Genomic DNA, 12,944 nt, shown 5'->3' on the forward strand with positions numbered 1-12,944 from the left:
AGGCAGGCAGTGTCTCCTGTGCTGAGACTAAATCTTCTGGGCCATAGGATTCGCCTTTCAGAGCCTCCCATATTGGAAAAAAAGGGAGTTCCCCAGAGCATATTATATATATATCTGTACACCTGATCCACCAAGGACACGGATGCTGTATAAAAGCAGTATCTTGTCAAGATGGATTCAGAAAGAGCCCTGTGGCTGTGCAGGGCACACGATAAGCCTGTTTCTAATGCAACAGGAACAGATCCCAGGCATAGAAGATGCTGGGTGAGTCAGTCTGTGCAGCTGCTGACTCCAGAAAACTCCCCTTTCTCCAGAGGCAGAGATCATGTCCAAGGCCGGGGGCACCGTTATTCAGGCTCAAATCCAGGCAGGAAATAAAGATAACCAGAAGCCAAAAGCAGCTGGATAAACTAAAATACCAGAGGATAAGGGAAATGATTGGCCAACAAGCTGCAAGCAACAAGTAATTAATGGAGCAATTTCAAGCCCATTCAACAAATATTCACACAACCACCAAAACAGCGAAAGGCAAGTTAGGTCAGGCATAAAAGAACTGGCCAGCTGAGGTTACATTACATTATCTATGCCCCTCAACATGCACGCGGACTGCCTCAGAGAAGTTACCTATTTACCGTATCAGCTCACTGGCCATCTCCCTAAAGGCATGGCCAAGACTGAGGACCTATTCCACATACTACTTACCTTAGCACAGACCTTGTGACTACTGTGTGTTTTCACAGCCTCTATCTACTCCCATACATGGCACAAAGGATGAGACAAGACACCCAGAGAGGAGTAAACACAACCATTTACACTGGAGAACAGTCCTGCTTCGAAGAGGCTTCTTTACTTACAGTTCAACTCAACTGCTCAGGAGAATTTATGTGGCTGCCTCCTACCGATCCAGTCGCTCTCAAGTCAGCCAATCCATCCTGCAAGAGTTCCCAGCTCCTACCATAAGCCCCTTCTCCTCAGTGGCACATTAACCATGCAGAAGCTGGCTGATTCTCCCAGGTAGTTGGCCTATTGGCACAGTGCTATGAGCAATGATCGATCCCAACAATAAGGCAGCTATTGTCCTGATCCTGCAATTACCACTCCAGGCAGCCACGCTTTGCCCTTACACTGTACCTCCCCACACAGTCTTTTCCAGACCTCACAGCCCCTCGTGACATCCACATTAACAGGTACCCTAGGAGACAAGTGCAGGGGACATACACACTGGGAGAGCAGAAACAACTCCAGAGAGAAGCACAACACAAGCTCTACCCTTTCCTGGAAGCTCCAATGCTGCTTATGTGTAATTTTGCAAATCTAGAGCAACCACAGAGAAATCCCTGCATCCTGCAGACTGGGGCAGCCATACAGAGTTGGACCTCACCTCCCGTGCTCAGCAAAGTAAGGTAAAAGGCAGGAGGCTGGTCACTTTCAAAATCTCAACCATTCAGTTCTTCCAGGTGCAGCACCAGCCTCGAGAACTCCATTGGGAAAGGGAGGGTGCCTTTGAGGATCAAGTGCAAGCCACTGCAATATGCTACAATCTACTTCTCAGACATGCCTAAAACCAGTGGTTCCATCAGTATGGGGCAGAAAAGTCTTAATGGGAACGCTGGTGCATCCCCACAGAAAACAGCAGCGGAGCCACTTCCACAGCACTGGAGAAGGAGCACTAGCAACAGAGCAAATACTGGAGCTTCTGCTTCTTTAGAACCAGTACAATGGGAGTTTACTGACATACAAGGGTGGAATTTAGTTTCCTAGGCTTGTCACACAGGTCCTCCTTGGGGGGAGGGATAGCTCAGTGGTTTGAGCACTGGCCTGCTAAACCCAGGGTTGTGAGTTCAATCCTTGAGGGGGCCATTTAGGGATCAGGGCAAAAATTGGGGATTGGTCCTGCTTTGAGCAGGGGGTGGGACTAGATGACCTCCTGAGGTCCCTTCCAACCCTGATATTCTATGATTCTATGTATCCTAAAGCCTTTACTAAGTACTAGCCTGGTACTGGCAGTGCAATGACTGTAAAGGCAAACAGCTCACTCAGCCTCAGCCATCAGCCTGCTTCAAGGAGTGGGAATGCTCACTTGGACACTGGTTTGGTGGATTTCAGAGACATGATGCCATATAAACATACACTGATGAAGTGCTCAGCACCCAGGAAACTCTGCATGAGACTGTCTGCCCAGAGAGCTCACAACCTGCAAAGAGAACTGACGCATGGGATCATCCACCTTCACGAATAAAGGGCAAATCTCATCCCTGCTGCATCAATAGCAACCGGATAGCTCAACACTCACAATAGGCTAAAGTGCTCAGCCTACACCTTGTAAAGAGGAATTTGCTTGAGTGGGCCAAGACTATACACTTACCCCTCCCTGCTCTTCACAACTGCAGCAGCACTGTCCTGATTTGGTCAGTGACTCATACTTTAAGAACCTGGCTAGACAGTGCCCTACATGGGCCTCATCCCCATAGAGCTGAGTGCTGAAAAGCTATGTAGCGATTAAACACTGTTCCCACCTGCCACCCAGCTCCAGAAGGGGGGGAACGGCCTCATACACTACACTCATCACTGGCCAGCGCGAGGTTGAGAGCCAGCTCCAAGCCTAGCAATGCTTCCCTATCGGCAGTCACAGAGAATCCACCAAGGGGTAGCTCAGAGAGCTGTTACTCTCCTAACACTGCATCACCGGGTGAGGGAACGGCACAATCCAGAACTCCTCCTCCCACCCAACCTGAACCACCTTCGTCTCACCTCCACCCTGGCTAAGCTGCAGACACACGATGCAGACTCCCAGCGGGTACACCGAGAGGAGGCACTGCAAGGCACAGAAAGAGCCTTAGCATGAGCCCCCATTGGTTTCAATGGCAGATCACGCTTCAGGCAGCCAGATCAAAGACGCTCAACTTAGTACTGAAGCGAGACTAAAGCAAACTCCCACTGGACGCCAGGAGAGCAGGCCCTGCTCTGGTGGTGACTGGAGAGGTGGCCTGGTGGGGACTGAAGGCAGAGCAGAGATGTTAGTTGAGAAATACTTGGTTAGTCAGGGAGGCAGCTTTAGGTTGGACACATTCCCAGGTGGAAGTGGAGGTGGGGGAGGCAACCCCAGCTTGAGCTCCCATTGGCTTTAATGGAATCTCATGGGCCAGGGCTGTGCGTGTGGAGAAGGCTCACTTCCCCAGTCCCATTCCCCACTGAGAACAGTCGGGAACAGCACTGGTGCAGGTGCCCAAGCCTGTGCTCCCGTTGGCTTCAATGGGAGAACACGCTCAGAGAACACAACATACATTGCAGGTTCACTTCCAGAGACTGTTTAGTCAGCATAACTGGTGTCACGTCAACTCGACCCACCTTATGAGAGCGAGCAAGTTGTCGAGAAGTTTCAGGACCTGCTCAGTGCAGGGGTTACGGTAGATCGGATTGCCGCTGGGCATGCACCCGATCACAAATCCTCCGGCCTTAGCCTCTTCCAGGGTAGTGGGCCAACGAGCCCGTTTCACAACTCCCAGAATGGTGTACACGCAAAAGCTTATCTACAGCAAAACAAAAGACATGGAGAGAACTCTTCTTAGCAAGGGTGCAAGCAAAAGCAACAGAAGGCCAGAGAGAACCCTCTCCCCCAGCCCTTCTCCTGGGATGGCACTCCACTTGCCCAACCCAGAGGGCGGGGCTGCCTCGGGGGAACGTGTGCATGAGAAGATCCCTCACACTATCCTGATACCTTCCAGAGTTTGCAAGAACCCCTTGACATGCAGGAATGGCACAGGAGCTTATTACTGGACACACAGTGTCAATGCAGAAGGTCTCGCCGAGTCCAAATGACCACGTGGGGCACCCTCTAAAAGGAAACATTGAAGTCATCACTGTCTCATTTCCCTGCACACATCATGGACTGACCAGAAACTCCACATTCCTGCAACTGCCTAAAACCGCATTAGTGTCTGTCACAAGCAGAGTCCTACCATCGGCATTTCCACATCCACCAAACCCTGAAGACAGCAACTACCAGTTTGCAGCGAAGACATCCTGCAGCTAGCCTCTCATACAACATCAGGTCCTGGTGAGTATTTGAGTTACATGCCACGCCACGCAACGCAGCCTTAGTCTCACGCTTTCCAGAATGCTTCACTTGGGAATCGCAATTCACTGCACCACATTACCCAAAACATCCGGCCTTAACCCAACTGCATCCACAAAACAGACTGCTCCAAGAAGAGCCTGAGCTATACCAGGCACAAAGGCTTGTGAACTACCGCATGAGGAATACAGCAAGACTCCTGCCTTGCAGGGTTACAGGATTCTATATACCACACAGGGATGGGGGAACGGGAGACATGATCCTGCTTCTCTTACGTGACCCATGTCCACTGAGCTAGAGTCAGAAGCCATCCGCCATTCTGCAGTATGAACGACGTAGTGATCTGGGTTCAACAAAAGGCGCATGCTTAGGACAGGTCTTGCACAAGGCCCTATTCAAGAGGCAGAATAGGTGAGCATGTGTAGAAGGCAGAGGAATTACTTGCCACTCTCCAAAGACCGAGCCTCCCCAGGTAATGGATACTCACTCTAGATCGGTTCAGGCCACTGGGATCTTCCAAAACGGGATCAGTGATTTTGTTGTCAGCACCCACGTAAGAGATGAAAGCTTCAGGATCTGATAGGACTCTGAGGGGCAGAAACGAGCAAGCCTGGGATTATCAAAAGCACTGAGGACCTTTAAGCAGAGTCTGGCATCTGTGATAAATGCTGTCCCAGCACAGATAGTCAAAAGTCCTATTCACCACAGTCAGTCAATTCATCTTAAAGGTGAACTCAAGGTGACCGCCCTCAACAATTGTGCTTAGCTTCCCCTTTCAGTTTAATGAAACTGACCCCCTCACTGTACACAAGGCCTCATCAATGCCAAGTGACCCAAGATCAGGCCAGGCTGGTGAAACAGGCTGAGCTGTAGTCTGCTTCTCCGCATTGAGCTCTGCTGACTTGGTCCAGAATTGCAGAAACAAGCCAACAAACCGCTCTCCGAATATCCCCATGCACAGTCCACCTACAGCCCAGCACCTCTTTCAGTTCAGTTAAGGAATATTCCAGAGAAGCCCTTTTGCACCTTTCAAAGCTCAGTAATTCTGCTTCTAGCTGCTGCGTGGCAGCTTTCCCAGGTGTTGGCAGAGGACAGCAGCTCTGCACACATGGCTTCTCCAGGAGGTCAGCGAAGGGGATATTTTGACTCCCCTTTTTGTCAGAGGTTTGGAGAGTGCTGTGGCCCCATACCCCTTCCCAGCATATGCTGTTTAGATATACTCCACACCAAGAAGCTTTTCCATCTCCTAGGCTATTAGCAGGGACTCAAAGCATGGCCAAATTTCTTAAGAGTGCAGAGGGCTTGTGGCTAGCAAACACAGGAGGCACAAAGCGATGCTCCTCTGCTGCACACATTCTCTAGAGGGAGGCACATACTAGCCCCTGGAATCTCTGCACCATCTTCAGCTCTAGCTCAGGAATGGTTAATGTGGACCCAGTACCTCTGCATCTCTTCAGAGAGCCACAGGTTGGCAACAGGAGACATGAGCTCCTCCAGGAAAACCTTCTGCCGCTGGTAGTCCTTGAATTGGTTGCTGATGAGGACCAGGGCCTCCATGAGAGCGCACTTCTCCATCTGCGTCAGGAGCAGCTCATTGGACAACAGTTGCTTCACGTGGTTATACAGCATCTCAAAGTTAGGCTGGAACAAAGACCCAAGCAGGACATTGTCACTCACCCACCTGACTGGGGATGCTGCACTCACTTTTCGGGGGAAGAGACAGATTGGTATGTACTGTATTCCCACACACAAGATGCAGGAAATAGCTGGATGAGTAGGGCCTGTTCTGATCTTCCCTTACCCTGATCTTTCCAGCCTCTTCCTTAAGGCTGGCAAAGCCTTGTTTCTACCCTGCTCCTCTATCTTCCTTCCTCCCCTAGGTACTCCAATGATCTCCACTGTTCATGGCAAATAATGTTTGAGATCAGGGTAGACGCTGCTGCCTCAGCCAGCTGCACCATCACAGCGTGGTCTAAACCCCAAATTGCTCTAGTCTTTCATGGATGGCAAGGAAGTGAGCTGGTCTCTAGGCACTCAAATTTCAGAGTTCAGGACTTTACATCTCTCCGCTCCCACCCTTGTGAGTCTAACCAAGAAAACCTGATTGTCCAAGCTAATGGTCTATCCTCACTGCAGTGGTTCAGTTTTCGCTTGCCTACTCTACTCGTAAGTCAAGCGTCAAGGAACAAGCATAGAAGCTTGTACAAGCATCAAGGAGCGTTCGCTACCTTTGGGATGGATGATGACAAACCCACTCTTTCTTGGCAGCTGTACTGAAATACAAGCTGGAATCCTAAACGACCCCAATTAGCACCTTCAAAGCACCAGCTTGTGTTTTGCCACAACATAGAGACTAATCTGTAGCCACAAAGTGAGTGGCAGCTGCTACGCCTCCAGCAACCGAAGGGATCCTCAAGAGGAGCAGAATGCCATCCATTATCCTTCAGGCCTCAACAGTTCCCTTCCTTAAAACAGGTTGACAATTCAATGCTCCTCTAACTACAGCTCCCCTGGTCCCCTAGCAATCAAATACCAGTGCTGCTGGAGCCAAGGGCCCAAACAGAGTTTGCAGGCTTCCTGGTTCAGTGAAGCTAGTAGAAGAGTCTGATCTGGTGGGATCAAGCAGAAAGAGCAACCAGTATTTATATTCTCTTTTACTCCCCCTGGACTGATCCAGAAAGCCAATATCCTCCCCAGCTCCTTCACGTCCCTTCTCCTGACCCACTTCTGATGCAAAATCTAAGAGATCAGCCAGGGCTAATGGCTTCAACTAAGGGCACAACTGATATTACAATAAATAAAATATAACAAATGTGCCTATAAAATGGTTAGAGACTTGAATACTCCCTTTCCCCACTTCAGATGTTGATCGGCATCTTGGATCGTAAATTGTGGGGCAGGGTCTGTGCCTTGCTCTATATCTTTAGTGGGCCCAGTACAACAGGGTCCAGGTCCTGATCAGGGCCTCTAGGTGCTACTGCAATATATTTAAAAACAAAAAACAAGTCAGTATCACTCTAGTGTTGAGAAAGAGAAGAAGTCGGCTGACTTTCTGTGCAGCAGAACACTCTCTGCTTTACAGTCCCATTCGAGTCAAAATAGGGAGAGTCTCCCTGGAAAAAAAACAATGGATTGAGGCAGAGGAACTGAAGATCCCCCATCCCCAGAAATACAGCTGAAGATGGGGCAGTGGTGCCCTGGAAGAGAGGTACATATACATACCAGGACAAGCTGAGGGTAGTCCCGACACATCTTTATGATCGAGGAGCATGCATGTCTTCTTACATTCTTCACTGCCCGAGTTCTTGGGGCCTGGACCAACAACAAAATTCAGGGTCAAGCTACAAAACCCAGACAGACCCAAGGCCTCCCCATTAGCCAAATCCATTAATGTAATTTTCTGGGCTGTGGAGACCAGGGGAAACTGACACTTCCATTCGTGCATTCCAAGAGTTCAGTTAATGCCAGTTCCCAGAGGAGTCGCTGGAAGCCCCAGCCTCTGGGCTCCAATTCAACTCCTGGGATGAGAATGCAACTGATTTTCATCTACTGCATTACGGTTCCCAGCATGCACCCAGGGGTAGCAGCCATACCAACACCAACCACAGCCACACACGGGCCAACCACTGAAGGGTACGTGTGGTGGCTAGTGAGTGAAAGTCACTCCCAAGTAGAGGCCGGCTGCACAAATACCCAAATGGCTATATCCTGGACTGTTTCTTGGGGGTGAATTTCACCCTAAATGACTCCCAAGCTTCCACCAGCCAAGGCTTATTGGCTAAGACTGCGAAGAAGGGATTTAAGTGTCTAGGTATCCCCTTGTCAAGGACAGATCCGACTGAGAAGTTAGTTGCAGCGCACTTCAGACCTTGTCTCAGGCATCAATATGCTTCTCAAATAGGGCACACCTGATGCAAGTCCTATAGCATATTGTGCCCAAGGAGTATGGACTTACCTTACTCTCTTCTATAACTTCAAAAGTGACGGCAGTGAATAGCTGTGGGACAAAGGAAAAGGCAGTCACTCATCAATATCTGGCATTCATTCTGGAACACTAGGCACAGGATATTGGTGTGACTTCACCAAGCCAGCAGAAACCCCTTTATTCAGGAAGGGTATGAGTTCCCAGTGCACCAAGGCCATGATATAAAATAAAGCTTTTATTGAGACAGAGTGTGTCATTTAGTGGTTGAAATCCAGGACTGGAAATCACAAAATCCAGGTTATCTGACTCCTCCACTGATTCTCTGTCTTTGGACAAGTCACTTCACTGCCTCAGTTTTAATCCCACTTCTAACAGGAGGGATAATTCCTCTCCTCAGGGTCTCATGAGGATTAGTTAAAATATGTAAGGGCCATGTGGTACTAATACTCCACTCAGAGGCTATCTGATCAAAGAGTAGTCTACAACAGTGGTTCTCAACCTTTCCAGACTACCATACCCACTTCAGGCGTCTGATTTGTCTTGCGTATCCCGAAGTTTCACCTAATTTAAAAACTACTTGCTTACAAAACATAAAAACACAAAAGTGTCTCAGCACACTATAACTGAAAAATTGCTTACTTTCTCATTTTGTCTGTATGAAATTTTAGTTTGTACTGACTTTGCGAGTACTTTTTATGTAGCCTGTTGGAAAACTAGGCAAATATGTAAATGAGTTGATGTACCTCCTGGAAGATCTCTGCATGCTCCCAGGAATACATATACCCTTGGTTGAGAACCACTGGCCTACAGAACACCTACCTTGGAGAGGACTTGGGGTAGATACTCTGGCCTATAGGTGACAAACGGGAAGAGTGCAGAGACATTGGTGAGCACACAGGACAAGATGAGAGGATCCTTTGTTTCAAAGTTCAGGACAAGCTGCAGCAGCTCTATGCCATCATTCACTGGGATCTCCTGCAAGAATAAAAGGGGAGGGGGAAAGGAAAGAAAGCAACAGTCAGCGATGTGAAATATAACCAACTCTCCAATGTCTCCTCCCAGGGCCTGGCCAGGGAGCTGCTGTGCTGAATAGCACCCTTGGGTGAAGTCTTCCCAAAGTGGGTTAAAAGTGGCAAAGCTCATTTTAATTTATGCGCAATTACTGTTGCAAGAAAGAGGGAACAGACAGCATCACCGTCTCTACAGATGTCTGGAAACAACCGGAGGTTCCAACTCTTACTGCCTGTCTAGGGTGTCCACTTCCTCCCACCTCTTCCCCAGCTCTCCTTTTGCCTGCTGGCTAACAAGTCTCAGGCTTAACCAGCCAGCACAAAACAACCCTTGCAATTCTTTGCTGTGACCAGAATGGCATGCCCAAGCAGCCCAATCCTGATTAAAAACTGGCCAGACCCTAACTGGCAAATAAAGACAGTGCACTGCACTTGTGTTTTTCCAGCTAATGCACTGCAAATAGCAGAGAGAAGCTGCATTTTTCTCATCTTTTGCTGTTCACTTCTCTCTTCCACCGTGTGTGCACGTTTGCCTCAAAAAACACAAGCTGATTTGAACAACAAAACCAGAGAGCTACCACTTAAAACAGACTCTTTCTCCCAACTATACAGGCTGCTCTGAAGAGATCACCTGGGACCCTAATCACTGCACTGGCTCCTCACTGAATAGTGTCCAAATCCAAAGCACTTTTCTGGCATTCAAAGCCCACAGTGGAACTGGCCCTACCTACCAAAAAGATCACCACTCCCCAATGCAACTACGACCTCCTCTGACAGCTGGAGTTTCAGCACTATTGTATTTTGCTGCTGGAAGCTAGCATTTTTGGGAAATATTATCTGAAAAGCAACACAGTCAGCAACCTCCCATGTCAACCCGAAACACAGAAACCACGCAAACAGCAGTTAGAGGGTATGTACTTCCTTATCCAGGGTCCGGAACATCTGGCTGATGACACTCTCTGAGAAGAAGGTCATAGCATCCCACTGTACAAAGGAAGGCGAGAAGATGGAGCAGAGACCTTCCCCAGTCTTAGCTGTGAGTGGAGAGAAGAGAAGAGAAGATTGGAGCACTTGTGACACTGGAGATGTCTAGCTTCCCCTTTCCTCCCAAGCACAATGCCAGCTTGGAAAGTCCTCTGCGAAGTCCCACACTCAGGGAAATCTTGCTGGACATCTGAACCACCCACTCATGAGTGCTCCTATCCTTTCCCTCTATTCCCTTTGCCACTAGGGAGAAGGTTTCAGCAGGCAAGCATGGGAGGTAGGTTCTAAATGGTGCTCAAAGGCTGTTTGCTTTGTCATCGAGGTGGAGGCTCCTGGATCACAAACATCCCTGAAATATAAGAGGAAGTGATTCCAACAAACCACAGCAGAAGGGAAAACAAAGGAAGGGTCTCACTTAAATGGGATTTTAAAGGGAGCAAGTGGCCTGTGTGGAGGACGAGCGATGTAAGTGACAGATGCCTTTGCGAGGCAGATATGTTTGGATTTCTCAGGACAGAGATTGGCTGCATTTTACAGGAAGGACATATCCAGTCAAGTCTGGCCTTTCACTTTGAAATTGTTTTCATGGGAAAGATACAAGTGAGAGGAACTGGGGGAAGGAAGGAGCTTTCCTGTCAGTCAAAGACTCTCGACCAGTGGCTGCTTAAGTAGGCAGTGAGGGATTTTTCCTGCAGAGACCCTGGAAACCTAGTTGATTTTAAGAGGTGTGGCTTCAAAAGACACACACAGAAGCTTGTTTGGGGCTCCAGGGGGAGGCTGAGCCTCTTGTCTCTCCTGCTCTTCAGGCAACTTACAGTTCATGGGTCCAATATCCACAGGAGCTGCCAGCTGGTACTTCAGCCACTCCCCAGCCATCTGGAAGCCAGTCCTTGGGTCCAGGCGACACGCCATCCTCATGACTTCTCCCTGCTGGGCACGGAAAGCTGCCAAGGGAATTGGATTTGAGGAGTCAGGTTCAGATATTGGAAATGGCTTCCCTTCAGTGTCGCTCTTCACTTTTCCACAGCTGGGAACATCTGTGGCTGCTACTTTGGCAGCAGAGTTCTGCACAGCGAGCTCAAATACCTGGTAGTAGACCAGCTTGTAGTACAGCATGGGAGCCTTCCAGCTTTGCTTTGGGAAATAAGATTAAATTCTTTAGCTAAGCCCCCTTTTTAGGATCCTTGCCCCCAGGCCTGGCTCCTGTTCAAGTCCTGGGGTACAGTGAGTTTCATTCCCCCCGGATAACTGACTGAGGAAGCACATGCCTCAGACACGGAGTGATGCAGGCTCAGCAAACCTTAGTTGCCACCTGTTGGCCAAGAGGAAACAGAATTGAATGCCTGGGCTGTCACAGGAGAATGCCAAGAAGTTCACCAGGCACAAGGCAAGTGGGAAGACCTGGAGCAGCAATGTGAGCAACTGAAGCTCATTACTGAGCTGAGAGGGTGGGCACTAAGCTAGGCCAGGAACCCCAGCCCTGTGAGAGCGAGGGGAAGACCGCAAACTTCAAACAGAGGCAGCAGGCCCTGCTGGGAGGCCCCCGGATGACTTACAGTTGAAGAAGGCATTGAAGTCCTCATCACTGTCGAAGTCAAAGCGAGAGTATTCACAACTGGGGCTGTCTGTTTTAGAGGGGAAGCCCACCTGGAAACAGAAGGGACGTGGTGAGGGAGCGAGTGGAGCAATCACCCACCTCTGCCTGAGCACCAGCTCCAAGGGGACTCACACAAGGGGAAGAGCGGAAGAACTGTAATCTTCAGACCAGGACTGATACTCTACACTGCTGTGTCAAAAACCCAGCTTCTCCACTGTTAGCACTATGAAACATTCGCTGAGGCACCAGCAGCTCACACCCAGCAGAGCAGAGCTCCTCCATACCTTCACTAGGTTAGTCATAGATGCACGAAGGTACTTTGGGATCATAGCCAACAGCAGAGGTTCACGGGACAAGATTTCATGTCGAAAGAGGGCTCCCCAGGTGATCTGAGTGGAAGATCGCAGGAACTGAGGGGAAAAGAAGAAAGAACAAAAGTTTCAATAGGGTTGTACTCTCTGGTGCAGAAGTTTGAACCTTTGTGCTAAAAGGGGAATGGCAAGCTACAATGACTCCCCAATCCAGGCCACACGCTTTCCAGACCCAGACAAAACTGCCAAGCTACTCTGGCAAATGGGAAAGAGTCTCCCACCAAGCAAATACCAGGGTTTGCTCCAGTCTCTGAAATCTGTGCTCTCCATGCTGTGTGGGCCTTATGGGACACTGGATGGCAGTGCAGCACTGACCACATCACTTTCTACATCCTCAGAGGAGGAAATGGTTAGAAAATGGCAGATGGCTCTCAAAAACGTAACAGACATGAGCTGATTTCCTCTGCAGCAGGAGTGACACAGTCTCCTACGCTGTGGTTTAACTACACACGCTGCACTCAGAGCCCCCTCTCCCTTTCCCCTACCTGGCTGGGATGGGTTGTGAAAGCTAGAAACGAGTCCAGGTATTTCCCAAGGTTGGCTGGGGTGTCCACATCAGAATCTGAGCCCTGTTAACGGAAGGATGAGTAATTTCAGACAAAACGACGAGTGATTTCAGACAACGCTTCAGCAGTAGAGCAGGAGGAGCTGGGTGGCAGCACCACTTGGAAACCAGGAGCGCAATGTGCTGGGGGGACAAAAAAGCCAGCGCATAATGGCGGAAAAAGAGCTGTGTTCTGAAACTGCTGCTGCTCCAGAGTGCCAAGTTCCCACTACCTGCCTTGCAAGTGCCAAAGGAGACAACAGCCACATTCAGGAGAAAAGGATGGACTATGAGTAGCTTGGAAAAAGTTATGAACACTCCACAACACCCAATCCATCATGAGGTATTCACTGGCGGGCCGGAATGACCTGACTACCTCAGAAATGGAGGGAAAAAGGAGACCAGAGATGTAGCAGTTCTTAAAAAAGCATCAGCATT

At 49.3% G+C, this 12,944-nt stretch overlaps 1 protein-coding gene across 4 annotated transcripts in view; it reads right to left on the bottom strand.

The window, feature by feature from the left end:
- The window catches only part of XPO5 (exportin 5), a 38,069-nt gene that overhangs the window by 14,678 nt on the left and 10,447 nt on the right, over positions 1-12,944 (bottom strand). For all 4 annotated transcript variants that reach the window (XM_073338468.1, XM_073338467.2, XM_073338466.1 and 1 more), the window contains exons 11-21: positions 12,448-12,531; positions 11,876-12,001; positions 11,551-11,641; positions 10,810-10,938; positions 9,929-10,044; positions 8,820-8,975; positions 8,031-8,072; positions 7,298-7,387; positions 5,517-5,716; positions 4,563-4,662; positions 3,349-3,530 (exon numbers count right to left, since the gene is read on the bottom strand). In XM_073338468.1, the coding sequence (XP_073194569.1) occupies positions 3,349-3,530; positions 4,563-4,662; positions 5,517-5,716; positions 7,298-7,387; positions 8,031-8,072; positions 8,820-8,975; positions 9,929-10,044; positions 10,810-10,938; positions 11,551-11,641; positions 11,876-12,001; positions 12,448-12,531 (1,316 nt within the window). The remainder of the gene's footprint in view (positions 1-3,348; positions 3,531-4,562; positions 4,663-5,516; positions 5,717-7,297; positions 7,388-8,030; positions 8,073-8,819; positions 8,976-9,928; positions 10,045-10,809; positions 10,939-11,550; positions 11,642-11,875; positions 12,002-12,447; positions 12,532-12,944) is intronic.

Source organism: Lepidochelys kempii, chromosome 3 (genome assembly GCF_965140285.1).
Source record: "Lepidochelys kempii isolate rLepKem1 chromosome 3, rLepKem1.hap1, whole genome shotgun sequence".
In the NCBI taxonomy this organism is placed as follows: Eukaryota; Metazoa; Chordata; order Testudines; family Cheloniidae; genus Lepidochelys; species Lepidochelys kempii.